General features: G+C 36.6%; 1 protein-coding gene across 2 annotated transcripts in view; it reads right to left on the bottom strand.

Moving 5' to 3' along the window:
* LOC132132746 (leucine-rich repeat transmembrane neuronal protein 4-like) overlaps positions 1-27,185 on the bottom strand; it is a 56,362-nt gene that overhangs the window by 3,479 nt on the left and 25,698 nt on the right. The window contains exon 2 of one of the 2 annotated variants that reach the window (XR_009429076.1): positions 18,976-20,688. Coding sequence is in view for 1 of the 2 variants with exons in the window: in XM_059545256.1 (XP_059401239.1) it covers positions 19,043-20,688 (1,646 nt within the window). In the remaining variant the exon portion in view is untranslated. The remainder of the gene's footprint in view (positions 1-18,975; positions 20,689-27,185) is intronic. The other variant, XM_059545256.1, reaches the window with a different exon arrangement.

The following is a 27,185-nucleotide window of genomic DNA, read 5'->3' as shown; positions in this document are numbered from 1 at the left end:
TCGCTGTTTTTAAGTAAACTTACTCTAAAAAGATAAACGCACAGACGCCAATACACGCAACCTCCATTTCTCTCTCTCTCTCTCTCACGAATAGGCAATATTTGAGAAAATGGTTTAGCGATTTCTAATTATTGGGGAGATTAGTCTACGGCAGTTATCGCCCTGATCAGACATATGCTGTGGCACTATCATGCAGTCTGTAATGATATGACGTTAGCAAATATCAGCGATTTTTTGCAAACATTTCTTTGAGTAACATGACAGTTAATATGAACTCACAATTGAATGTAACATAAAACAAATGATTACTTTTCATTAAAATCTTTATTTATGCCAAAAAAGCTTACATTATGTGTCTTTTTGTTCGCTGTAGCAGCCATGTTTCCGAGATAATTCATACCCCTTCGTTTGAATTGTGGTCCCGAAAAATCTTCGTTTGAAGGACTATCTGGCCCTTCCCCTTACCCCTACCCCTCCAACCAAAAGAGAATCGAAACACTCCTTCCCCTTCACGTGTAGGGGAAAGTGGAAGGGCTAAGGGGTAGAATTGGGCCTTATTGTATGGAAAAGTGCAGCTTGAACATTTCGGCTTAATATCTCATTTTTTGAGCCAGGGGGAAAAAAAGTAATACACACAAAAACAAGGACCAATTAAATGTGAAATGGGACATAAGGTTCCTAGTTCCAGCAAATAATGTGCAGTTAGCAGACACTTCTGGAGGAAGCTCTCCAAAAGAGAACAAGTTGTAAAAGTAGGGGAATCTGTTTTTGTTTAGTTACAAAGCCATGTTTTGTACTTAATTCCTCAGAAAACTAAAAATGGCAGCTTTTACCACCATTGCGAACCTGAGCTGCCTGAGGATGAGCTTTGATTTTCTTGTAGTCAAACTGGCTGACACAAGCTGTACCACAGACTTACAATTGAAATGGGCTTCTAGTGAGGCTACAAGTGTTTTCAGTGAGTTTTTTCACCGAGATATGAAGGCATACAATGCCATCAAAACTCTTTAATTCATCTGACCTTATATACAAATTATGTTTCAACTGTTCATTCTGCTCCATTAAAAACGGCATCCAGTGTGTATGCCCCAATGGAAAATTAAAGCATACTGCGTGAATATTAATTGGGTCATCCAGATGTTGCTGGGTAACCTTCTAAAGGTGGCCAGTAACTCATTAAATATTCATGAGCAATGTCCTTACATATTTGTTAGTTAGTGAGTGGAATTGCAGAACACCTGGACATGTCAAATCTACAACAGACAGACTACTGTATCATTACTGTGGACTGTAGGCTAGGTAGCTACAGTAGCTATCTATCTATCCACCCATCCATCCATGCAATAAATTTAAGCAATTTGCAGATCATGTCATTACATTTTTATTCTGGCATTTTAATCAACATACAGCCCTGTGACATCATTATTATCTTTATTTTAAATAACTTTAAATTTTGATCAGTTAAAAAAAAATGCAAACTGCAAAAATGAAGAATCCTAACAAAATAACTTCAAAACACTCAAAACAAATGTTAGCAGCAGACGCACACTCCAGAATACTAAAAACAGACAATAGCATAACAGATGACATTTATTTCCATGCACTGTGTATCTGAATTCAGCATTCGATTAGCAACCTTTGAGTTTAGCAACTAATTTGTAAAATCGGCATAATCCATAATGATAACAATCAACAAATTTTATTAGCAATTATTAAGGTCTTTGCATTTCCATGCCAAAAACAACATTTTAAATTCATATTCTTACGTTGTGAGTGTTTTAATTAGTAACTTAAAGCAAAAGAATGAATTAAATGAATATCACTGTCGTCATTAAACTGTAAATTCATCATCTGACACATATCCATTGCATTTCTTTTCATATTACTTTTTATTATTTGTTTTAGCACACAATACAGCATAAATGACACAGACTTCAACATGGAATATATAATCATTCAGTTAATCAAAGACAAAATCAACAGGTGAATCAGTTATTAAAATAGTTGTTGCTTGCAGCCCTAATGTATAGAATAGAAGCTTCAAACTGCAGAAATAATAACAGCAGTATGGTAGCTTGCGATTGGAAACATATTTACTGTTATGACAGTAGTGACAGACACAATGACAGGGTGAACAGCACAGTCCTGTCATTACTGATAACAGACCAGCCACCAATCAAGAATGATGCAGCAAAGATGTGATAAATCAGACAAGGTGAAAGATATTTAATAAGGAGATGAGTATGGATGGAAATTCCACCAAAGAGATGCACAGAAACCCGCGGTGGTAAAGCTGACTTTACTAATTATTGTGCTAATAAGTTTTGCCTGGCTGAACCCTCAGCACCTCCAAGTATCACATGGCAGCACAACACACACAGTTTAAAGCCAAGTTGAATAATGGATGATCACTTAGACTTCCACTTTATAGGCCAAGGTGATTACCTAGACTGCGTTAGGGGTGTGCACGGATAGTCGAACATTCGAATATTCGTTCTGCTCTAATTATTCGATAAATAAAAATGATATTCGAATTTTGCAAAAAAAAAAAAACAAGTTCACAATAAAACCTAATTTGGTCACTTTCTGTGATTCTCCACGGCATATTTGAAGATGTATGCAAGCAAAAACAATTAATGAATGAATAAGGGGCCGTGTTCACATATCGCACCTAAAAACGCGTGGAAAACGCTAGGTGAGCCGCTTTCTCGTTCTTTCCAAAGCGCTCGGGCAGAAGCACTCCTGAGGCGTCTGCCGTTGCTAAGCAACAGTGACGGGCTCTCTCCATGATGACGTGGAAATTTTAGCAAAGGATAAATAGATTTGCAGCACAAAAAAAAAATCGCTTGCAGTAGCTCTGCTACTAAATTTATGATCAGCTGTTCCTTCATCTTGGCTGAGATTTCAACGTTGTTACGGGAAAGAATGAAGCTGAATGTTTAGTTCTTGTTACATGACATGCGGTGCGCTTGCAGCATTCTGAAAAGTTTAGATGTTTTTCGATGCGGTGCAGACGTGCCTGTAAAAACGGGCGCGTTGCACCGCATGCGATTATGAGCACGCATACCGCGCGCCTACATTGAAATAATGGACTTGAGCGCGCAAAAGACGCGATATGTGAACAGCCCCTAAGAACTGCGGTCTTCTACAGTAGGGCTGCACGATGTGTCGTTTAAGCATCGATATCGCGATGTACAAATCCACGATAGTCACATCGCAGGATGTGCGATGTAGGCTGTCGTAGTTGATCCGTTATTCATTAACTGTACGGGCCAGCTACTCCCCTGCCCTTGACGAATGTGATTCGCGGATTAATTGCACAGCTTAACCATCATAGAGTGAAAGTTTATAATTGACAGGACTGAAAACCACATGCAAGTTTAACAGGGCAGAGACAGAGAGAGCGCGCGGCGGCGCGAGAGAGACAGAGAGAGCGCGCGCAAGAGAGACAGACAGGGAGAGAGAGCGCGCGAGAGAGACAGAGAGAGCGCGCGCAAGAGAGACAGACAGGGAGAGAGAGCGCGCGAGAGAGACAGAGAGAGCGCGCGCAAGAGAGACAGACAGGGAGAGAGAGCGCGCGAGAGAGACAGAGAGAGCGCGCGAGAGAGACAGAGAGAGCGCGCGCAAGAGAGACAGACAGGAAGAGAGAGCGCGCGAGAGAGACAGAGAGAGCGCGCGCAAGAGAGACAGACAGGGAGAGAGAGCGCGCGCGAGAGACAGGGAGAGAGAGCGCGTGTGAGAGAGACAGACAGAGAGTACATTAGAAGTACCATCAATGTTTATAGAAATGTATATGGATTTATTTTGCATGTAATTTTTTTTCTTATGAATATATATGTATTTTTGTTTTGTTTGTTTCTATTCTGCTATGTACAATGCTTTAGGAATATGTACCTTTGTATGTCATGCCAATAAAGCAATATGAATTGAATTGAGAGAGAGAGAGAGACCGAGAGAGAGCGAGCCGTTTTCAAACAACACTAGCACAACACTAGCGCTGTCTTGCTCTCTCTCCCTCGCGCATATTAATCAATTGACACGATGGTGTCAATGTTTAAATCATTTAAAATGAGAATGTAAGTGTGCTCACCCCATTTTTGTTTGTAAGAAAAAATATCGCAATATATATCGCCGAAAAATAAAATATCGCAATGTCATTTTTTCCCAATATCGTGCAGCCCTATTCTACAGTACTTCAAATATGCCGTGGAGAATCACAGAAAGTGACCGAATTCAAGAACATTGTTGTGGCATCTCTCAAGCAACGAATAAACACTGCTAACTTGGAGAATGCAGTGAAAACTCCTCTTCTTGCGTCTGCCCTAGACCCTCGGCACAAACATCTCAGGTTTCTCGATGAAAACATGAGAGAAGTAAGAAAAAAAACTTTTTTGAACATTATCAGATCATTTCCCTTGATGCGAGTGGTGCGGATGCAGCCGCCATCATCAATGATGAAGAGGATGCAATGCCCACTCGTCAGAAAAGGCTGAGCCAGTTCTTCAGCGATGATTACAGAGAGTCCAGCCGAGACGAGTGGGAACAGTTCTTGCTGGAGCCATGTATTCCACCAGATAAAGATCCCATTCAGTGGTGAAACGAAAACACGAAGCGCTTCACAAAACTTATTCGCTTAGCACACCGTTATTTGTGAGTCCCGTCAACGTCTGTGCCGTCAGAGCGCGTTTTCTCCGCGGTCGGCCTTATTGTTAACGGACTAAGAAGCCGACTTTCCCCCGATCATGTTTACATGCCCGTATTTCTTAACAAGAACATGTAAAACAATAGAAAAAAAGGCAAAAAAGATTTGCTGACAGTTTAAAAGTTTCAAAGTTAAATGTAGGTTACGTTCTACAATAGCCTAATTGCTGCAGGCTGCTTTACGTTTTTTCTTTGTTCACTTTTTATTTTGCTTTTAATCTGTACTTTTGTTTGTTTGCACGCATTGTTAAAGGATTTCAGCTACAAAACACGATGTGTAATGTTCAAGCTTATTGTGTGTAAACTAGTTCAAAATGACGAAAACAATAAATGTTGCTGAAAAATAACGTCTGTCTCATTAAACTTAATTTAAATAAACGAATATTCGTTTTTTGTGAGCTCAAATATTCGAATGTGATATTTGCGGAAAACGCCCATCCCTACTGCGTTTAGTCTTTATTTAGGAAAGTAAAATTAACCTCAATTCCTCGTGGGCAGAGCTGTAATTAGATCATATTACTGAGGTTTAATTAGGAGCAAAAATGTGTAGTAATTAGCTCGTATTGTGTCAGTAGTATGAAGCTCTACATGAGACATATGCCAGACTGTTTCTCTACTAGTTTCCGGCCCAAGGCTCCAATTATCCCGTTGCGTCTTCCAAACAACGGGAGGTCATCTGCAGTGCACAGGTCTCCTGCTTTTCTTTTAACATATAGCAAAGATGAAAGAGAGCAAATTAGAGAAGTTTGAGATGGAGGAGATAAAGTTGCCTTATAAAAGGGCTCCAATTATCCTTCCCTTGATTTTTGCTTTTGTTGAACTGAGGCTCTTTTGTAACACCTGGATATGTGTTCTTCTGTTGATTTGGGGGGATTTTTAAATAGATGTGTAAGTTTTTAAGTATGTGACTTTGTCAAAATAACTACAAAAATGTATCTTGATGTTTTTGAAGATATTTCAATACTTTATCAAACTTAAAAAAGGTAATAAGCATATAATTTGACCCAAAGAGTCAAGTTGAGCCAATTACATTTTAAATATTTAATGCAAGAAGTAAAACATATAAAAAAATTTGTTAATAATCAAGACACTGTTTTACTGAACTTACTGTATATGGTCCAATATAAAAAATAAAAATAAAGAAAATTACCATTTACTTACATTTATTAGTACTAAAATATTTATTATTTATTTATTATTATTATTATATTATTATTTTATTACATTGTCACACATGGGGTCATTGTTATTTTAGTGTTATTCATATAATATTATAGTATTTTTTTTAATATATCTTCAATTTTCATTTTACTTTTAATCATCTGTTATGTGCTTTTTTCCATTTTATTTCATTTTAAATATTTTGACCACTTTAATATTATAAATATTCATTTTAGTTTTAAATTTAGTACTAGCTAAGGCAAATCAATTTTAAATGTAACATTTTTTATTTTATTTCAATTAAGTTCTACATTATTTCAATTGAAAATTGCTTTTAATAGTTAATATGTATTGGCAGAATAGATCTGCTACGCTGCTGCTGTTGGTTATTACTGTATTTTTAGATTACTGCTGCTGCGAAGCAAATACAGGAACTTTCTACTGCCAATACATACACAGATACGGTGCTGTAAGTATTTAAAACATACTGCTGCTGCTGCACAAGCAGCATATCTATACAGGTGGAGCTGGGGAAGGTGGAGGATTTCAGAGCAACACTGAAACAGTGCTACAAAAGTACCTTCATAAAGTCTAACCAGTCATTTACAGTATCTGTAAAGCAGTTAACTCATTGGGTTTTGAATCAATTCATTTGAAAAGATTCACTGAAAGAAATAAACCTAACAAACTCTGGAATTTTTTGCCAATGAAGTTTAAATCAGGAAGAATTATAAAAAATAATCTCTCCTTAGGTATATAAGAGCCTAATTATTGAATTTGAAGTTTTAAAGTGATTAATTTGAAACTATTCTTCGTGAAATGAATCGAACTTACCGAATCTAAGAGCATTTTGAACACTTAAGTTTAAATCAGGAAGAATCATGAAACTAATCTATTGAGACTCTCTTTAGGAAACAAAGGCCAAATCAAAACTTAATTAACATCATCACAATAGTGTTGCTCACTGTATTACCAACAAAATGACTCTGAATCTATCATGAATGTTCAGTAGATCACTCACAGCCCTAGTGTGTCTTATAAGAGGAAGTTCAGTGTTCATTCTGCTCTGGTGCCCTTGGACTTATTCACTATGACAAATCGCATTACACGGGGCATTTCCACCCTCCGATCTCTCTGATCCAAGGACAGCTGCAGTCTGGTTGAAACCCAGTGGCTGTATTTATTTATTTTTGCATTATTGAGCTCATTACTGCTGAGCCACATCTGAGCACCCGGACACATTATTCACCACAAGACGGATATCGCTAATCTTTCTTTCATAATCTTGAGAAATGCAATATTGAAATTCAGTAGAGAGGGTTATTATGATAACGACTGGACACATTTTATTCCGCTAACAATAGTGAGGTGGCAGTATATGTGTTGTGGTTTCCATCAAATGTTATTTACTTGGTCAGTTACACTATGGAAAGATCTTATTTTATCTTGATACAGGATTACTCTACTTTAAGATAACATATAGACTAGATTAGGGCTGGATGATTAATCGAAAAGTAATCGAAACCGAAATTCAGAACCTCTAACCGACTTAATTTTCCCATGTCGGTTATTTGGTTTTTTTAATCCTAATACTTCCCCCTTAAAAGCATACTATCGTGTGTGTAGCCACATGACTCTGCTCTCCAGTCAGTGGCATAAAAGCAAAACAAGGACGTGAACGCTGGTTCAACACATAGTGATGGCGCGTGAGTGGTGAGCTTTGAGTCTTCACTAAACTTCGTCAGTTGTATTTGTTTTATGGTTTGGACATTCAAGCGATTAGACGATCGGATGTGTATTCTTTTATCGAGCTACCATGTTCACGCAGCTGCATTGTGGCACGAACACTCATATAAACAGTAGCTGTGAAGATCGCGCACACAGAGGAACGCAAAAACTTGTTGTCAGCGCTGTCCTGTGATTTATTATTAAAGTAGCTTAGAATCTCAAAACTTATTATAGCATATTTTTCTACTTTTGAAGGAACTAGGCTATTTACAACCCACAGCTTCACAATAATATAGAGACAGTATGACTAATTCACACACGCAATCACTCGTACTGGTACTGTGCTGATTTATCTTTATTTGATCTTTATTTATCTCTTACACCGAGCAATTATCTATAAGAAATGTTACGAACATAGATAAAATAACTGCTGATAGTGAGCTATGATGTCAGATAGCGCTTTCAATAGGAAAAAAATATCCCACCTTTAATAGTCGATCTCAACCGTCTGGCTGAGGTCAGTCTAAAAAGACGCTCAGGACAGTTGACAGAACGCTGCTGCGTGTTGTCATGAAAGCGTATCATTTTCACGTGTTATTAAGCCTTGCCACTTGCACATGTAACCATTCAAAAAACTTTAAAGCATTCAAACACAAGACGCGGAAAAGCTGAACTGAGCAGCTGGTTACTCGCGCTGTGCTCGGTGCGCACGAGAGAGAGAGCCACGTCTCACAGACGGTAACATTAAACTGAGCTCTCCTTTGCGGAATTGCTAATTCAACCTTTTCACACCACAGACTGAACACAATTAATCATTGATTGGTAATTGGCCAACAAAGTATTGACTGTTGTCTGAAGTTTTGTTTGATTGCAATCCATTACACATCTTTCTATCAAAGTTATCTGATATTATCAAGATTAATTTGTTCTGACAGTTCAACTCTTTGAGTTCTTGTCATATTTTATTACCATTTTTCTAAACTATAGCAAATAAACTGATAATGTGAGAAATGTTGAAGGTGTCTGAATTAATTTTGGTTTGACTGTATGTTTAATTTTTACAGTGCTATTTTACTTTTAATTATTCGGTTTCTGTACCTGGACACTTACAAACTTGAAAAAACTTAAACACTGTGTAAATAGCACAAACAAATAAACAGAACGAACATACAAATTAAACACTTTCAAACAGGGCCCACTGGTACAAACTGCACCGGGGCCTGCTAAACCCTGCTACGGCCCTGCTTACAGTACAAACCTTGTCAGTGAACTATGAGGGCAAAAAAAAACAGAAACAAAATAATCGTTCATTAATCGTAAAATGTTCAATTAATCGAGGTTTTGATTTTAGGCCATAATCATCCAGCCCTAGACTAATGTGCTCTTCTACACATATTGCATTAACATCCTATGTGTTAAAACATTGGGAACTGCATTATATTGTATCTCTGAGAAAATAAATTTCACTAGATTGATTGGAGACCTAATCAAAAACAATACTTTGCTGCATGTAAAAAAAAATAAAAGGCATAAAATCAGACTTTCAAAATGTAGACCCTTCAGACAAACATTGAAACCCACCCAAAAATCCAATTAAACGACTCACAAAATACACGTTTACAGTGTACAGTAATGAACCCCCAAAGACAAATGTCAAAGAAACATGGAAATAGTGTGGATTACTTCCCATTCATCATTTCACGGTGAAAGAGTAAAAAAAAAAAAACATTAAAAAATATTTCATAAAAATACTTCTGTCCCTTGAAGCACAATATGAAAAAGAGGTAGAGAGAGAAAATGTGGATTGTTTTATTTCACTGGACTGCAGCCTCTATATGTGAAACATGCATTTGTTTGCCCACAGGCAATAAAAATAAATAAATAAATAAAATCTCTTCAACCTTCATTTCACTATTTATCAACCTTCAATAATTCAAAGATTTGTTAAATATGAAAGGTAGCTCTATGAAATATGACTAATTAATTTGTTTTTTAACTAAAGAACTAAGTATAAATTTCATAAAAGCCCATTTATTCTTTTTGTTAAGTTATATGAAATTAGTAGGCTAACTAAAATAGAAAGTAATTCACACTTTAAATTGGTTTGTGATTTTGCACATTAATAAATAACAGCATTTTGCTCTTCCCAGACTCAACTTTTTCTGTGAAATTTAATTAGTGAAATTTAACACATTAAATATAAAATAAAATAACATTCGAATAATAAAACAATACAAAGACCTGAGAAAGAAGCTGATGAAAAGTATGTCTAAGAAATATGACTAATAATCAATATTTTTTTAAATTGCAGAATTAACTATAAATTCCACCAATAGTCAATTTAATACTTTTGTTTAGGTTTAGTTTTTGAAATATGTCATTAAAAGATGAATATATTAATTTATCATTTAAATTATGCTGTTACTTGAATAAATAATATTCCACATCTAAAAAATACTCATCATCTTTTCTGACTTTCTAATATATTAAAATAAAATACAATTTACTGACTGAATTGAGAAATATGGACCATGGAATATGTACAGTTCAAAGGTTTTTGTTTGAGGTGTCATACAATGGGACTTTTTTTTATTTATTTTATATTTTTGCCATGAGAATGATGTACAGGTCAGCTGATCCGTACTCCGTACTCAACACACAAGCTGAGGAATAACAGTCTTTGACCTTTAAAGCCCTGCTGAGACTTTTACATGGTAGAGCAACCACTTCAGACAATTTCAATTGCACTAAAGTAATCCCAAGTCCACAGAGACTACAGATCTTTTATTTCTCTGTATTTCCATCCTCAAACATTCACTGAAGCACTTTGGTAAAAATGTGGTCTGTTGACTCATGCTTGGAGGCTGGATTACTAAAAAAAATACAGAAAACAAGATAACAAAAATCCTGTAGCGCCTATCGTCAGATTTCACTGAACAATCCAAATGAAAGTTTGCTAGGAGAAGCACAAACAGAAGATGAAAAGAACTCAATTATTAAACACGTTTCCTGTATTTAATAAGAAAGATGTGTGATTATTTTATCTTCCGAGTGTCACTACACCACTGCTGTGGCAGGGATTACAGAATATCACAGACTATCAGAGCAAAAGCAGGTGTGAGCACATTGACAGCCACTTCACACCAGATGAATTCAATTAATTCTGTGCACGCTTTCAGGTTCTCGACAACGAACCACCAGGCATTAATCTGGCTAATGGGAATGAAGAGAACTCATCATTCACACATGCACCATTTACAGCCTCATCTGCAACGGTAGCAAAAACTTTCAGTGAAGAAAAACAAAAAATTCACAGAGAGCAGCTGGCTCAGACAACATCCCGGGATGGGTCCTCAGAAACTGCTCATCTGCACTAGCCAAAGTCTTTGCAGATATTTTCAATTCATCCATCGCACAAGCATCATTTCCCACCTGCTTGAAGAGCACCACCATCCTACCACTACCAAAAAAACAGAAAGCAGCCTGCTTTAAAGACTTAAGCCCACTGAACTGACACCAGTAGTGATGAAGTTCTTCAAGAAAATCATCATAAGTTTCATCAAGACTTTCATTCCAGACACCTTGGATTCTCTTCAATTCGCATTTAGACCTAACAGTTCAACAGAGGACGCTATCGACAATTCAAAACACATTGCCCTAACACACATGGAAAACAAGGACAGCTATGTTCAAGTGCTGTTTACAGGTTATAGTCCAGCATTCAGCACAGTGGTTGCATCTAAGCTCACCAACAAGCTTTATGCCCTTGGAGTGCCACCCACCCTCTGTAGCTGGATTCAGAACTTTTTTACTGGCAGACCACAGACAGTGGTGTGCGATCTCGAGTGTCCATCACCAGCTCCATCACGGTATGGTTCGGCTGCTGCACAGTCCAGGATCGTAAGGCCCTAACAGCGGGTAGTGAGATCAGCTCAAGTTATCACTGGAACTGCCTTCCCAGCACTGGACAGCCTTTACCAGACCAGAATCATCAAGAGAGCCATCAGTATCATCAAATACATTCGTCACCCACGGCACAGACTTCTCACACTCCTACCATCGGCCACACGCTACTGGAGTGTCAAAGCCAGAACAACAAGACTGAAAAACAGCTTCTACCCTCAGGCCGTTAATCTCCAACCTACCTCAACAGGCATATTCGCCATGTTTACAGTGCACTAAACACTTTATAAGTATGTATATACTGTACACTTACATACACTTAATAAATATTGTATATACTATATGTTTAAGTTTACATTACATAATACCTATATATATACTGTGTGCATATATATATATATATATAATGTGCATATATACTGTATGCTTGCATGTTTACTTACACTGTTTATACACACTGGACTAATGCTTTTGTAAGTGTGTAAATTTTGAGTAGTGAGTGGTTTTTGTCCTCATATTCATGTCCAGGCTGCTAGAGTCTCAGAGTAAGAATTTCATTGTATAGTGTAACAGAGTGTTTCCTGTTCAACTCTTGAATCTTGACTGTATGAGCCAAACACTAAGGCTCCACTATATTAGTGGTATATTAGATTGGCATGATGGGATTAAAGTGTGCTTGCCGTTTTGAAAGAGTTTAAAGGGGATGTCCATTGCTATTTCATGCATTCTGACTTAATTACATTACTAAAGAGTTGGATTCTCATGCTAAATCTCACCAAAGTAAAACAATTATAATAATAAAATAAACAATGCCCATATTTTAACATGGCTAGAGTGAACACTACATGTCACTTTATTCATTTTGTTGTTGTTTTTTTCTGCCACTGCAGTAGCTCAAGAGTATCTCTCTCTCTCTCTCTCTCTCTCTCTCTCTCTCTCTCTCTCTCTCTTTCTCAAATAGCTGCTGTCTCACATTTAATTGAAATCTCTACCAAGAAGAAGAAGAAAAAGAAGAAGATAATCAGACTTCCCCGTTGTCTTCGCCTGAGGCCTTTACATGGTTCCAGATGGGGCTTTTAATAAAACGTACAATAAAATGTCCATTTGAGGCAAGCCTAGAGTCATTTACAACAAACAAACTAGATGATTTGAGTTAAGACTTTCACGCTTGGATCACCAAAAGTGGAAAAGTCTTTACATTTGGCTTCACTCGTCCTACAGTACACATGATAATTTCTTTCACCTGGCTGACCACGTTGCCTAGTTTTGTATTTATTTTTGAAGAGATGTCTGATTGAGGGTAAAAGGATAAACAGAAATTTGAAAGACGTTATACTTCTGATTACCTTTGAACTGTTAGCTTTTACTCTTTCTTCACTTGCTTTTACTGTCTCAAGTGCCTTAAAAGAACAATGCACTATTAATCTCCACTGATGATTGATTAATACATTAATGGTTCATTTTGGGGAGGTGTGAAGGAAAACTGCTCTTGAAAGAACAGCTTTTAAAAACATAAATGTGAATCATACATTTCGTAGCATTCATAATGATGCCCTCTTTGACATCTAGAGGCATCAAGTATTTAATGGACGTTTTAGTCTGATGAGAATCAATGGGCATGTGCTATTACTGGTTCATAAAAAAAAAAAAAACTGTCTTAAATTCAATCCAGAAAATCCAATCATGACATGCAAAGACCCAAGCACTAGTATTGACGATACCTTTTTATTACCTTAAACAGATTTTTAGGAAGCCACTGAGTATAAAAATCATGATTTCTAAGCAAATTGTCATACTGTAAAATTGCAACATTGGCCATTTGAGACTTAATAGGGTCACCAACAAGCTAGGAGGCTAAAATTGTGAAATATTTATTTTGCTTCAAATTCAATAATTGTTTTTACCTGACTTAGGAAGACATAGTTGCTCTGGCCTAAAGAGTTCAGTCTCAGACCACTCAGACTATATTTAAAGCTTCATAAGGCGATGACAAAAATCATTTTCTTTTTATGACAAAAATAAAATAATAATAAAATCTGAACAGGCTATCTGAAGATAGAAAAGATATAGACCACTAAGCCCCACCGTTGTATTTTATTTTGTTGCACATTTTGCTGAATTTTGAGTAAAATTTAAGAAGAAATATCTTGAGTCATCCATTTTCAATCACTAAACATATTACAGTTTAAATAACCAAATTATGTTATAAAAGTGTTAGCAATTGTGTCAGAGTGACCTTGTTGTGCAACTTCAATAATATTCAATATGTATTAGTTTTTTAAACTGTTATGTTTAGTTTTGTTTAAAAAAAATGCAGTTCAGAGTATCAGCTACTGCAATGATAATACTAAGTATTATTAGCCTTAAAATACGAGTCGTGATTTTGCTATAGTGGGTTTTTGAAGGTTAAAGATGATCAGAGCTTTCAGAATGCCTTTTTATCACACCAGGGCCAGGTTTTTGTAAGGAATCGTGCCGATTACTGATTTATAGCTACATCTTTTGTTCATGTGTTAAAAACTGGCAGGATCTATTAAGTAGTCCAAAAGTCTGAGTGAGGAAAATATGTCAGCATCCTTGAATGTAATTGGGCTGACAGTCTGCAAAGAACGGAATTTAAACAAACAAAGATAATGAAGCACAGTGGGTTCAGCGCACCACCTAAAACCCTAGTATCATCAACTAGTGTTACAGACAATATATGTCAAATATCTATCACATTTTCCTCTTATGTACTGATGAAAAAGGGTGGGTGAATAGCTATTAAATCAGAAAATAAATTGGTTGTTTGAAAGTGCTCTCATTAAACCAGGTGTTATATACTAGTAGTTTTATTTGCTCTGTTACAAGCATTATTGTGAATATTCCTCTATTGTACTTTGGTCAATTTGGTTAAAAGTATTTGGTAAATGTATAAAGGTGACAAATGCAGCACTGAAAATAACATTTGTTAGGAATATATACAGCAGTCAACATTTGAAGTGGATAAAAACATCATAAAAGTTGTCATAAAACCTAAAAGATCCACTTATTATGTTGACTACTATATATATATATATATATATATATATATATATATATATATATATATATATGGCCACATATCAAATCATCAGTAAAAAAAAAAAGTCCCAAACTGTACAAAAAAGAAATAAATTTAAGTATAAATTCTCTTACTACTACTAATACATACTAATACATTTTAACAGTTGTGGATTACATTCCACAATACAATATTATTTCAGTCTTTTTAATCATGCAGGACCCTAAAGAGCAGCTGACTGTACCCTGTACTTTACATTTAATCCAGGTATATTTAAAAAATGTCACCAGTCACACTGTGATTTTATTTTCACGTATTGAAAATTCAGAGCCAATGTGTCTGAATCTTACTAATGCATTCTGTGGGAAAGGAGCAGATGAATAAGCTCATTCAAGTCCAAAGAGCTGCCTGGGCTTTCATTCCTTCTCCCCTTCCTCCTTACTACTGCAGATTCTATTACAGACCAAAAGCTTCAGCACACTGTGATACACGGGTACTGCTCATAATCAACGTGTCCTACTAGCATCCACAGGGACGGCCTCCACTGTGCATGGCCTGAAATGAAAAGCTTTGAACACGGATCACAAAAACACTGTGCTCGCATAAGCAAAATGGATGCTTGCTCTTGTATTATTAACATGGCCAGGAACCAGTACAGCAACAAAAACAAAGGTTCTACTGAGACTGAGGACCTGACAGGTCTAGTAAATGATGCTGTTATATTTTAATTGGTTTATTTAATATTGATTGGAGCAAGATTTTCTATTACACACCGCTTAGCTCCTCTGTAATCAGACAAATGTAAAAAATAATAAATAAACAATACTAAATTCCATCAAAAAAACAAAAACACTTGAAAGTAAGCAGCAAAAACATGGGCAAAAAAGTGATTAAATAATTAAGAAAGTAATTTAAGTAATAAAGATAATGCCGTGTAATATTGCAAAGTTTAGGTTTTTATGGAGAAAAAAAAAAAACTACAAAGATATGAACTGACAGAATGATAATGGTGGACTCACTCCCAAAACATGACATAAAATGAATTTACTACTAAAAAGTTTGAGTTGTAATAGTCTAAAAGAGTTTAAGTGTAAAAACAACGATGTTGTAAAAGCAAACTTGTGACAAGTTGTATTGTGATATTTTAAAGACTGGGTTTTTCCTGCATAGAGAATTACGAGTCGACACATCTGAGGCAGTCACATGCAAGCTACACTAAACGGCATCCATTAGGGATTTTAATCCAAAAGTCTGCACATTTTGAGAAATACTGATATCTTTACACGCTTACTTCATATTTCTTTAGACAGAATCATACTTTCTATTAATTTTCCACTGAATGCTTCCAGCGATATCTGCCTGTGATTTCTCTTCTGCGATCGCTGTTATGACTCATTTGTTGATCATGTCACTCATATTATGTGTTCATAACCCACCCTGTCTCTTCCGATGATGATCTTTCACATTCTTCTACATACATAACAAACCCAGAGAAATGTCTCTATATGTGAAACATAAAGCTAACAAACAAATGATTATGATAGTAATAATGTGTATGTGATTTGTGCATTAGATGGCAACTGGAAGATATTACAAACACTCAATGGTGGTTTAAAGTGAGTTTATAGTAAAAGCGTATTATAAATCATATAAAATTTTCTCTTGTATCATGATGCTAATGTTAGCTCTAATGCACCTGTTACTCAGCTGCGATTATACGCATTTCATGAATTTTGGCAAAATAATTAATGTAAGGTCATAAGTAGTAGTTTTCTTTAATTTTGTAGAAAGACTCTTAATAATAAATGGATAAATCTGGGATCAAAGCAATGTGGCCCAGGATGCAATGGAAGTGGATCTATACTGCTGTTATATTGTATTTAATGTTCAACAGGTTAGCATCTTGAAGAATATGCTTTAACTTAATTACTGTCATTATCTTCAAACATCTGATTGTTAGAACACCTAAAATATGTTGTTTGTAAAAAATAAAAAGTGTTTTCTCCTGCCAGCTGAAGGCATGGTACAAGTGCATGTGTGCACATTATCAGGATGGTACCACATTGGCTGAAATATATTTTATGAAAAATGTTGAAGAATATTAAGAATGTAGATGTAGAAATTTGTTTAGAATACGGACAAAAATATTGAGGCTAAATTGTGAATGTGATTACTTGTACAAAGAACTCGCCAAACACAAATTATGCTTTGATACGTGTATCTGCAGAGCCTCTGGATCTTAATGGCCGATGCATTTCAATGCTGGACAAGGAAAAATAAAATAAAATAAAGTTTTTCAGTGAGTGAAAGTTCACATTCAGTGTGAATAGCTCTATGGGTATCCATTCCCTCTATTCAAAATCTTCTTCTAAGACTTAGACGAAGGAGACTTTGGGAGGAAAATAACTCGATACACACTTGTCACTGTAAATGGCAACAACACTGGGGTGGTATAGGCCTGCATGTGGTCCACCCATTCAATAACCTGGAGTGGGTAGCAAAAAAAAAAAAACTCCCTGTATAAGTAGGCAGGTGGTGCCACATGACTCTAGCTTAATCAAGAAATGTACCTCAGTTCAAGACCAAACGTCATTCCCCTGCAGGTGGTGGCTGAAGGCAATGCTGTTCAGACAAAGCATCTATATCATGGGGCTCCATATAGTTCCATCTTCCCTGCTGTGCAAGGTGTGCAACTTTCTCTCAGCTGAATTTCTTTTTTTAAGTCTAGCAGCTGCAATTCCTGCATTTCCTTTGTGGGATCAATAAAGTGTTCTCTTGCTTTCTCACAATCCAAAACAATATATTCTCGGGGTAACACCAAGTGCATTGACAAGGTGCAAATTAATCTGCCATGTAACCACCCACTTTGTTATGGAGGTGTTTTACTTAGAATCTCTAGAATAACACACTAGAACTTGAACAGAAAATCTGAAGCATCAGTAAAAAGGAAACTTGTATTGTGTGGTACTGTATTAGCACATCTTATTGTTTGTCCTATTATGTGTGTTAATTTTTTCATTAATTCAACTCAGTGATTTCATTGCTCAAACTAAACATTTATAGAGTTTAATAGCTTTTCTTATTCACTGATGTTTAGTTACTTCCACCAGTTAATTTGAATAAGCAGATTACTTCCAGTTCACTATTTTGGTTTTCTTGCCAAATACAGCTTCTTTTTAAAGTGCAAATAAACCTTTCTGTTCAGACATGCTCTGTGCACATTAGTTGATAAGATTTATCCTTCGTGGTGAGACATAGTTTACAACATCAAAGGAGGCAAGACGGAAATAATGATTTTACAGATTTTTACTGAATATTCCTGGCTGAACTGAAGTAGATTCGCAACATGCGATTTTGCACGACTGTTAAACACAGCATCTTCACTTTTTCGCTCAAGACTGCTATGAACGTGGATGAAAAACTTTACTATATCCCTGCCTGTCATCACTGATGTCATCCCAACATGATTAAAACAGTCATTGCTTTGCAGATGAAATATATCCAATATTAAAATGCAGCCTTTAAAATCTCTCAAAAGACCTGAATAAAAACCAATTATGGATTTAGACAGATAGAGAGAAAGATGCTTTTAAACACGACATTAGAAAGTAAAGAAGCCATTTTGCATGCTCTAATGGGTTGTGACCATCAATATATCATTGCCAGCACTGCAATTTTAATTATCGACAGATGTCTTTTTTTTTTTTTGCTGTACTTTCAGAAGCTAAATGATGCAAACCCATTCCCAATGCAACGGGCAGGGATTTGACTGTCTGAAAATATTAATAATAATAATCAAAACAGAGGTTTTCGAAACTCATTTACATCAAGTGAATATCATTGTCTCAAACACAAAGCATACTAATCATAATCTTTCAGTCAAGCAAAATTAACAAGCCTTTCACAAATTAAATAGCAAGTCCAAAACCAAGATGTGTGCGGCAGGGCAGCGCTTTTAGGTAAAGAAACCATTGACTCCTCGTTTAGAGTTAACATTTTATGACAACATTTGGGATGCACAATGTTCTGTGGTCATACTGGTATCACTCAATAAATGTGACAGACTGATAATGTTAACATCATCAGTCTGATAAGTAAAAAATGCAGATATATTTAATATGATGTTTGGTATCCATATGAGCATGTAGATGACTAGACTTTTAAGGTACGTTTTGCAATCAATCACACAAGATGTCAACTGTTAGCTAATATCAGTCAATATACTGGTTATCAGCTTGAAAATTTAAATCATTATTTGTATCAGCCAAAAATGCCCATACAGATGCATACGGAGACAATAAGTCTATCAGTTTAAAAAGTGGAGTAAATGAAAGTAAATGAGACAATCCCTTTCATGAGTCATTATAAGGACCTAAGGAGTCAATGGTGCTTACCTTTGCTCTGATAAATATTTGCAGCATGCACAATGGAAAATTTACCTCTATTTCCTGAGTCGTTCATTTGTTTTGATCTGATTTGATTTTAGGCTGCTTTCACATGTCATACCTCACATTCCCGGGAGCCAGATATGGTGCAGGTGCAGGTACCTGTCCCATTACCCAGCACCTCCAAGGCTTCTGGCGTGGCTGCAGGATTGTAGCTCATGTAATATTCCTGGAGCTGGGAGCTCAGGTTCTGTTCTGGCTCCTGACTCTTTTTCCTCCGCTTTCGGCCAACTGAACTCTCCTGCAGCAGTCGGGTGGCACCGGGGTAACGTTTCCAGGAGACATATATTACCGACAAGACAAGGGACACTGAGAAGAACAGTGCCACCCCACCCATCACCACTTTGTGAAATGACACAATGTCTTGCTCAGGAGCTGGTGTCACTACTAAGCTGTCGGACGATGAGGGTGTCCATTGATTGGAGTCCATGGGATCTGGGTTTTCACGGCTGGGGAAGGTTGGATGTTGAGGCGGTCGAGGATGAGGAGGTGGAAATGACGCCTCAGAGGCAGGTGAAGGGAGGGGTGGAGGCGGTGTTGTAGGAGCCATTGTTAGTTCAGTTGGTTCAGGGGTAAGATCAAAATTTGGATCAAAGGTCTGCAGATACAAAGGTGATTGAGCAGTAATTTCATAATCATCACAGTCAATGTTGTTCTTTGAAGCCTCCATGACCTTCTCCCCTTGAAGGTGCTTAGGACTGCTGCAGATTATACTAGTGTCCTTGGTGCCTCTAAAATTCTTGAGCCAGACAACAAGAGGACAGATGCCTGGTCCACAATCCCACATGTTGCCTGCAAGGCTAATGGCTGTTAGGGAGATCCAGGCAGCAACAACCTCCTGAGACACATTGGCCAGTTTGTTAGACTCTAAGTTGAGAACCTGAAGATTGGGAAGGCATTGAAATACTACAGGATCTAGAACTTGAATCTCATTGCCAGAGATATCAAGCTTTTGCAAGGTATACCAGCTCCATGGAAGGCCTTGGTTGATAGCTCGGATATGGTTCCATTGTAGATACAGGGCACGGAGGTTAGCAAGGCGAGGAAAAAGAAAGAAATTGATTCGTGAAAACTGATTATGCTCCAGGTGGAGTTCCATAAGTCGAGACAAACCCAGGAATGCCGTACGAGTCAGAACCCGAAGCCGATTATAACCTAAGTCTAGAAACTCCAAGCTTCTGCACTCTAGAAATGCTCGGACAGGGATTGTCATCAGTCCGTTGGAGCGCAAGTGCAGATTCTGCAGTTTTCGAAGACCAAAGAACTGGCCTGGCTGCAGTTCCTGCAACCTGTTGTAGGAGAGATCTAGATTGCGTAGGTTAGGTACTCCGTGAAAAGTGACATTATGGAGCTGTGAAATCCTATTGGAGCTCAAGATCAACTCCTTCAGTCGTCGCACTCCTTGAAAAGCACGACTATCCACAAACATGATTTGATTGTGGTCCAGGTACAGCCACAGTAACTGGTTAAGATAAGCAAATTGGTAAGGGAGCATTGTGTGCAGGTCATTGTAGCGTAGGGACAGACCTTGACAACTAACTGAAATATTTTCAGGGACATCCTTGAAGCTAGCTGACTCACAATGGACAATCTTTCCCTCGCAACGACAGCTATAGGGGCACAACCTTTCTCCAGAACTGAACAGCAGGAGGGAGGAGGCTTGAAGGAGCAGGAGGCCCGCTAATCTCTTGTCACAAATAACAGAACCTGCAGAGGGAAACAGCATAACATCAGCTTATAATGTTTAACAAGAAGACCAGTTTTATTTGCCAAAATATTCAGTTGTCAAGGTTCATATAAATGCTACTATCATCCACACCATACTTAAGGAGTTCAATATCTAATTTGGCATACTTGTTTGACTTTATTCTGTATGATTCATCTGCAATCTTGATGACTTTAATTAGCATTCAGTTGAAACCACAATTTCAAGTGAAATATATCACCAAGGACTGAAACACTGTCATTCATAGAAATGTTAATGGTGAATGTAGTAACTGAATTTTTTTTTATTTCTTTAATGGCCCATTGAGTCTTTTTGTTTGCTAGTTAATTTGGGATTGGCTGACTGCATAATTGGAATTTTTCAGTTTGTTTGCCTCTCCAAACTGAGAGGTAATCGATCAACTAATGAAATAAAACCTTTTTCTCCTCTCTGTTGAAATTAGTACACACAACTTTATTACTTTGTAATTGGTTTGCTTCTTTCTCAGAACATGAGAGATCTTATATTCATATTTTATGTGATCATATGATCTCATAATGATCTCATATTCTAATGAGATCTCATAATGATCTCATATTCTAATGAGATCTCAAAATGACCACTGGCAGATGTTGTACACATCCAGCTGTCATGACGTCTGCACAAGTTATTCAGTAACCTAAAACCCAGGATTTAGAAGTTCTACACAGCTCAAAGCAAATCACTAATAAATCTGTTATTTAGCCTTTGGCACTCTGTTTTGAAATACACTAGAATTACATAAAGAGTCTCAAGAGAGTCATTTGGATTAATATACTAAAAAACATTTTTAAAGCTTAGTTATCACCAAAGCACTAATCAACTTTAAGATGTGACTAATGTCCAGCTTTATCTTTAATACCATTTTTATACTGTTCTATGGAAACTGATTAGTCAATTTAGAGCTGAATCATTACTTCAAACATAATTACTCGGAAACTATTACCTCTGCTATCTGAAATGTGTTTCATATTGTTATCCATGCCAGAAAAGATTATGCAAAATGGACAATTTCATTACAATCTTTTGCATTTCATACGTTTTAAGTGTAACAGGAGTTTTCTTTGCCAGGAAAAAGAATACAGCAATATGCAGAACAAAGAGAAAAAAAAAGATCGAAGTTTAAATGTATAAACATTTAGTTAAAGATCTGCACTGCATGTACCATGAACTCATTGTCTACTGTAAAAAAGGAGGACGGAGTCCATCCAAGCATACACAGCAAATTACAGAGTCATCAGTTTTACCAAACTATAATCCCACTGATGCTGTTAAGAAAATTTCAGAAGAGGACTCGGGAAAAAACGAGAGATCACTGTCATTATAACTTACAACAGTGCCATCTCATTTAAGTTCACTTTTTGTCCAGAGTCGTGACAAAAAGAATTCAGAGTCCAAACTATCTATCTCATAATTGCACATCATTGTGGCTGCCATGCACTGACTAGATTTCCTAGCAAATATATGTCAATTAAAACCATCACACCAGTACACAGACTTTTTGGGGAGAAAAATCTCTCTGTGTTTCCAAATGACTTTTTGACAATTATTATGTTTCACTGGTAGTCCATTACATGTATTATTTCTACAATGACACACATTTGTGAAGTGTCATGCTTCCTTAAGTGTCCATGTAAGTCTTAAGAGCTACATGAATCAGGAAATGTACAACAAATTCAGAGAAGATTAACCCTCACAATGATCACTAGAAACACATGCTGAGCTGTCCGCATACTGTAGCCACAACAATACAAATGTAGTCTTGAAATACCTAGCCTGAAGTTCTAGGAAAAAAGGCCTGTTATCTTTGGCTCGTCTTGCCTTAACTAGACCATATGTAATTATTTAGTCATCCGACAGGTTAACTGTATGTCAAAGGCTAAACAAAGTGTAAAAACTGGCAAACTGTACAATGAAAAGGCTTTAAAAACACAGAAAATACTGATTAACTATGCTCAACTAAAAAGAAAAAGGGAATTACAAGAGCCTCATTGATTTCCCTAAAAGAAATATGCTCAGAAGATATAACAAGAATCAGTATTTATAATAAAAATTTACAATAATTTCATTTGCAAAACATATTATAAAAAAAACGAATATTAACCCTATACAATTATATATATATATATATATATATATATATATATATATATATATATATATATATATATATTCATAAAACAGTATTACAATTCATTAGTACATGATCCTTGAGACAAAACTTTTTATGCTCAATATCTGAAGGATTGTGTGACATTAAGGATTGGAGTAATGGTTGCTGAAAATTCAACTCTGCCATCACAGAAATAATTTCATTTTAACATACAGTATATTCAAATAGAAAATAGTTCTAACTACATTTTAATATTTCACAATATTACTGTTTAAGGTGTTTTCATTTTTAATTTTTTATATATAAATGCAGCCTTGGTGATATTGCCCACCCTTAGTATAAAATGTATCAGCCTGAGCTTAGAGGGATAGTTCACCCAAAAATGAAAATGTTATGTTTATCTGCTTACCCCCAGGGCATCCAAGATGTAGGTTACTTTGTTTCTTCAGTAGTACACAAACTGACATTTTTAAGTCAAATCGTTGCAGTCTATCACTCTTATAATGTAAGTGGATGGGAATCACGGCTAAAACTACGGCTGTAGCTATCGAATATTTTAGTAATTGAGTATTCTATCAAAAATTACATTGATTAATCGCGTAATCAGATAAAATGTGTTTTTGCTTAAAGTGCAATATTAATTATGCAAGAGAAAATAAGACTCCTGGGTCTCTTAAAATTAACAACTAAGTTTCCTTTTTTAGAAAAAAAATATTTGTATTTTTTAAATGCATAGAATGCAATGCATACATCAACAATAAACATGTAATTATTACCCACTGTTTCTTTGTCTGTACTTGTACCGTGAACAATGACAATAAAGTTGACAGATGAATTAAGTGCATTTAAGTGCCATTCAGTTGGGGTTTTAAATAAAGCATTTTCTGAGATGCACATTAAACATTAAACACATAAAACATTAATTTAGTTTATCTTTTAATTATTGAAAATTAACTTAACTTTTTGGTAAACAAAGGGGATTTACTATTAAAAATTAAACACGGAAGAAATGTGTGATTAAACCTTGAAAAAAAAAATAATGTTTGATTTTTGTTTTTAGTAGTAGGCTATGTACATTCTGCTGAACAATAGTCTTTAACCGGACTTTTATTTTGACGGGTTGGCGTACCTTTACAGTTCTGTGTATGTGATGTGACGCTAGTTTTACTCAAATCAAATGGTCAAATGCTCATGAAGTGACTGTGGGAGCAGTTCTGGAGATGTTGTTCATGTGTTCACGTCCTTATTTAGTGAGACAGCACACGCTGAAATCTACGCGTGCTTCCGTGTGTTTAATGAATGAAGACGCGCTTCTGCTCCATTCATTAACAGAGACACACAGAACATGCAGGATTCATATTTAAATAGACTGTTCCGGCTTAATATTTACAGATATTGGTCCATATCGTGATTTGATGTAAGTGCAATGACCTATTTTTTATTAATTCATTCAAAATGTGGCAAATTCTGTGCCATTCCGCGTTAAAGTGTAAATTCCATTTTTATGACTGGATTCCGCGATTCTGTCCGCGTTTTCTGCATTGCGGAAATCATAGAGCCCTAGTTGTGGTATGCCAGCTCTATCTTGCAATGGACACACGCCATGACGTTCTCTTTACGTTTGCCCGCGCCCTCAAATCAAAACACTGCTGACTCCTTGCAGTATGCGATTTCGGACTCTTGTGTCTCCTTCCACTTTGTGGGTGACGTACATTAAAAAAATCACTGCGAAAGAACCTGACGTGCGATTTAAAATAAATTAAAAGAGGCTTCGAGGCAGAGGAATTTGCCTCGCTTATTTTTTGTAATCGAGTTACTCGAGGAATCGTTTCAGCCCTAACTAAAACATACAATAAAACAAAGCAAAACAAAACCAAATTAAACTCTGAGTTTTGTGATGATACACTGATGCGTAAAGACACAAAACGATCAGTCTGTGCAAGAAACTGAACAGTATTTATATAATTTTCTACCTTTGATTCATGCAATGTCCGAACTGTTAGCCCTCTCCTGAGGGCATCCTCTTTGGTGTGTTCTCAGCAGCAGGCATGTGGAGACTTAGGTCTCTGCAGAGCAAAAGTGGGCATTTATCACCTTGTGGGTGTTTTTAAGCTGCTGGGTGTTTCTAAATCATGCAATCAAAATGATCCCCCTTACCCAACCCCACCCCTAAACCTAACATCACTATGACGTCAGCCAATCAGGTATCATTTACTAAAAACACCCTGATCTGGTAACTCCCATTACTTTCCTTGCAGAGACATATACTTGGGCGTGTGAGGCGTCTTCTTCTTCTTCTTCTTCTTCTTGCTTTATGGTGAGACTTATAAGTGCATTACCGCCACCTATCTCTCAAATGGACCACTGACAATATATCTACAATCTCAATTAAGAGTGTCAATTAGGGCTGGGCGATATACAAAAAAAAATGATATCTCGATATTGTCAAATTTTTTACGATATTCGATATATATCTCGATATGTTTGCATTTGCATTTAAATAATAAAAAATAAAACATGATTTTCTTTTGCCCATAAAAAAAAAAAAAAAAAACATTTAGATTAAACAGCTAATTTAAGCAGTTAAAAAATCTAGACCAAGAGATAACTGTGACGAGTGGGGCGGGGCCGAGGGACATGGGAGCGAGGCCGGTGGAGTGATTGGAGATGAGCTACACCTGTTCGACCCACCGGTCTCGAGGCCCACGGAGGAGATGGAAGGATATAAAACTGGAGCGACGACAATGAAGGACGAGAGAGGACCAGGCCTGGGCTTTTAGTTGTGTTTTGGTTTTTATTTGCGCGCACCAGTCGTCCGTGAGGGGCTGGTGCGCTGTTTTGTGTTTATTTTGCTTTATTAAAATGTTGTTTTGATTGTCCGCCGGTTCCCGCCTCCTTCTTCCCGATGATTATTAGAGTTTAATTCATTACAATCACTTACTGCTTTTTATTAAATGAATACATGTAGGCCTATATGTAACCGTAGCAGTGCAAATTAAGTAACAGTTACAGAAAGTGCATTCTGTCAACTTTTTAGTGCATGCAATTCACAATTGAAACAATGCAACTGGGATAAGTATTTTATTTTAATTTTTTAACAAGTTTTTAAGCTAAGAACACAAGTCTGTCAACTGTCTGTGGTTTTAAGAGAAGCTTTGTGGCATGAAACTATGTTCCTACTGACACTAAAAACCCTCTTAGATGGGGAGCTAGTTGCTGAAGCACATAGCGATTTCTTATATATAAATATATATAAATGAATACCAAAGACTTTTGCATTCTCTCTGTCTATATTATGGAAACTGGTAAACATATCTGTGAAATTCCCCAATAGTAATTCCAAATGGCCATAGCCTATGTTTCTCTATTCAAACATCAGCGGTCGAGTAAGTGCATTTATTTTGCGATCAATACAGTTGAGATCTCACGACAGAACACAGACCGGCTGAACGACGCTTTCATTAGATCGCTCAATTCCAGCTTGTTAGTGTTTTCAGATTATCGTTAGCGGCTCTTCCGCAATGAGGAGTGAGCACGTGCGCATGGTTGCCAGATTGCTTAAAATAAGCAAACACCGGGCAGAAAATGTATCCTTGTAACAGTGGAGCTCTGATTCGGAGATTTAAACTCTTGTTATCTGGCAACCGCTATCATTACAGCTCTCGTAGTAGAGGGGCGTAGAGCAGTCAGCAGTTACAGGTTCCTTTTTTGGACATTCGGCGCGTTCTTTTGGGAAAGTATGCTTGAATTTGAAATATTCGATATTCACGATATATTCAAATTGTACATCGTCGTCAAAATTATTCCGATATTATCGCTAATATTCGATATATCGCCCAGCCCTAGTGTCAATGGTCCACCAGAACTTGGTCTCCATTTTACATTTTGCTGCAAATTGATTTCAAGGATTTTCATATTCCAGGTGAAATCAAACCAACAAACTGACAGCAGTAACTCTCTAATGCAGGATCCTTATCTACCAAGGCAGTGCCAATCAATGGCAACCAAGTTTAAATATATACAATACTCCTCATAAACCAAAACTCAGGCTCTGAATGACTTTGATACAACTCAAATGAAGAAAATATCTAACAAGCCACTTACAAATGCAACGGCACAGCCAAGTTTGACTGCAAATGTCATTCGGTGTCTAAAGAATCAGAGATCAATGGCAGACTAGCTGGCAAGTATGCCACCTGTGAGTGATACTGAAGATAAAAATTGTCCAGACACCAGTTTTCACTCAGTGAACTAAAATACTTTGAAGGTCCATGCACCATAGCTCATCCAAAGTTAGTTCATTTAAAAGCCACTCATTTAAACCATTGTACAACTGTGGCAGGCCCC

This window comes from Carassius carassius, chromosome 49 (genome assembly GCF_963082965.1).
Source record: "Carassius carassius chromosome 49, fCarCar2.1, whole genome shotgun sequence".
Lineage (NCBI taxonomy): Eukaryota > Metazoa > Chordata > Actinopteri > Cypriniformes > Cyprinidae > Carassius > Carassius carassius.
Note: the sequence above shows the minus strand (reverse complement) of the source record. Positions and strands in the feature narration are given on the sequence as shown.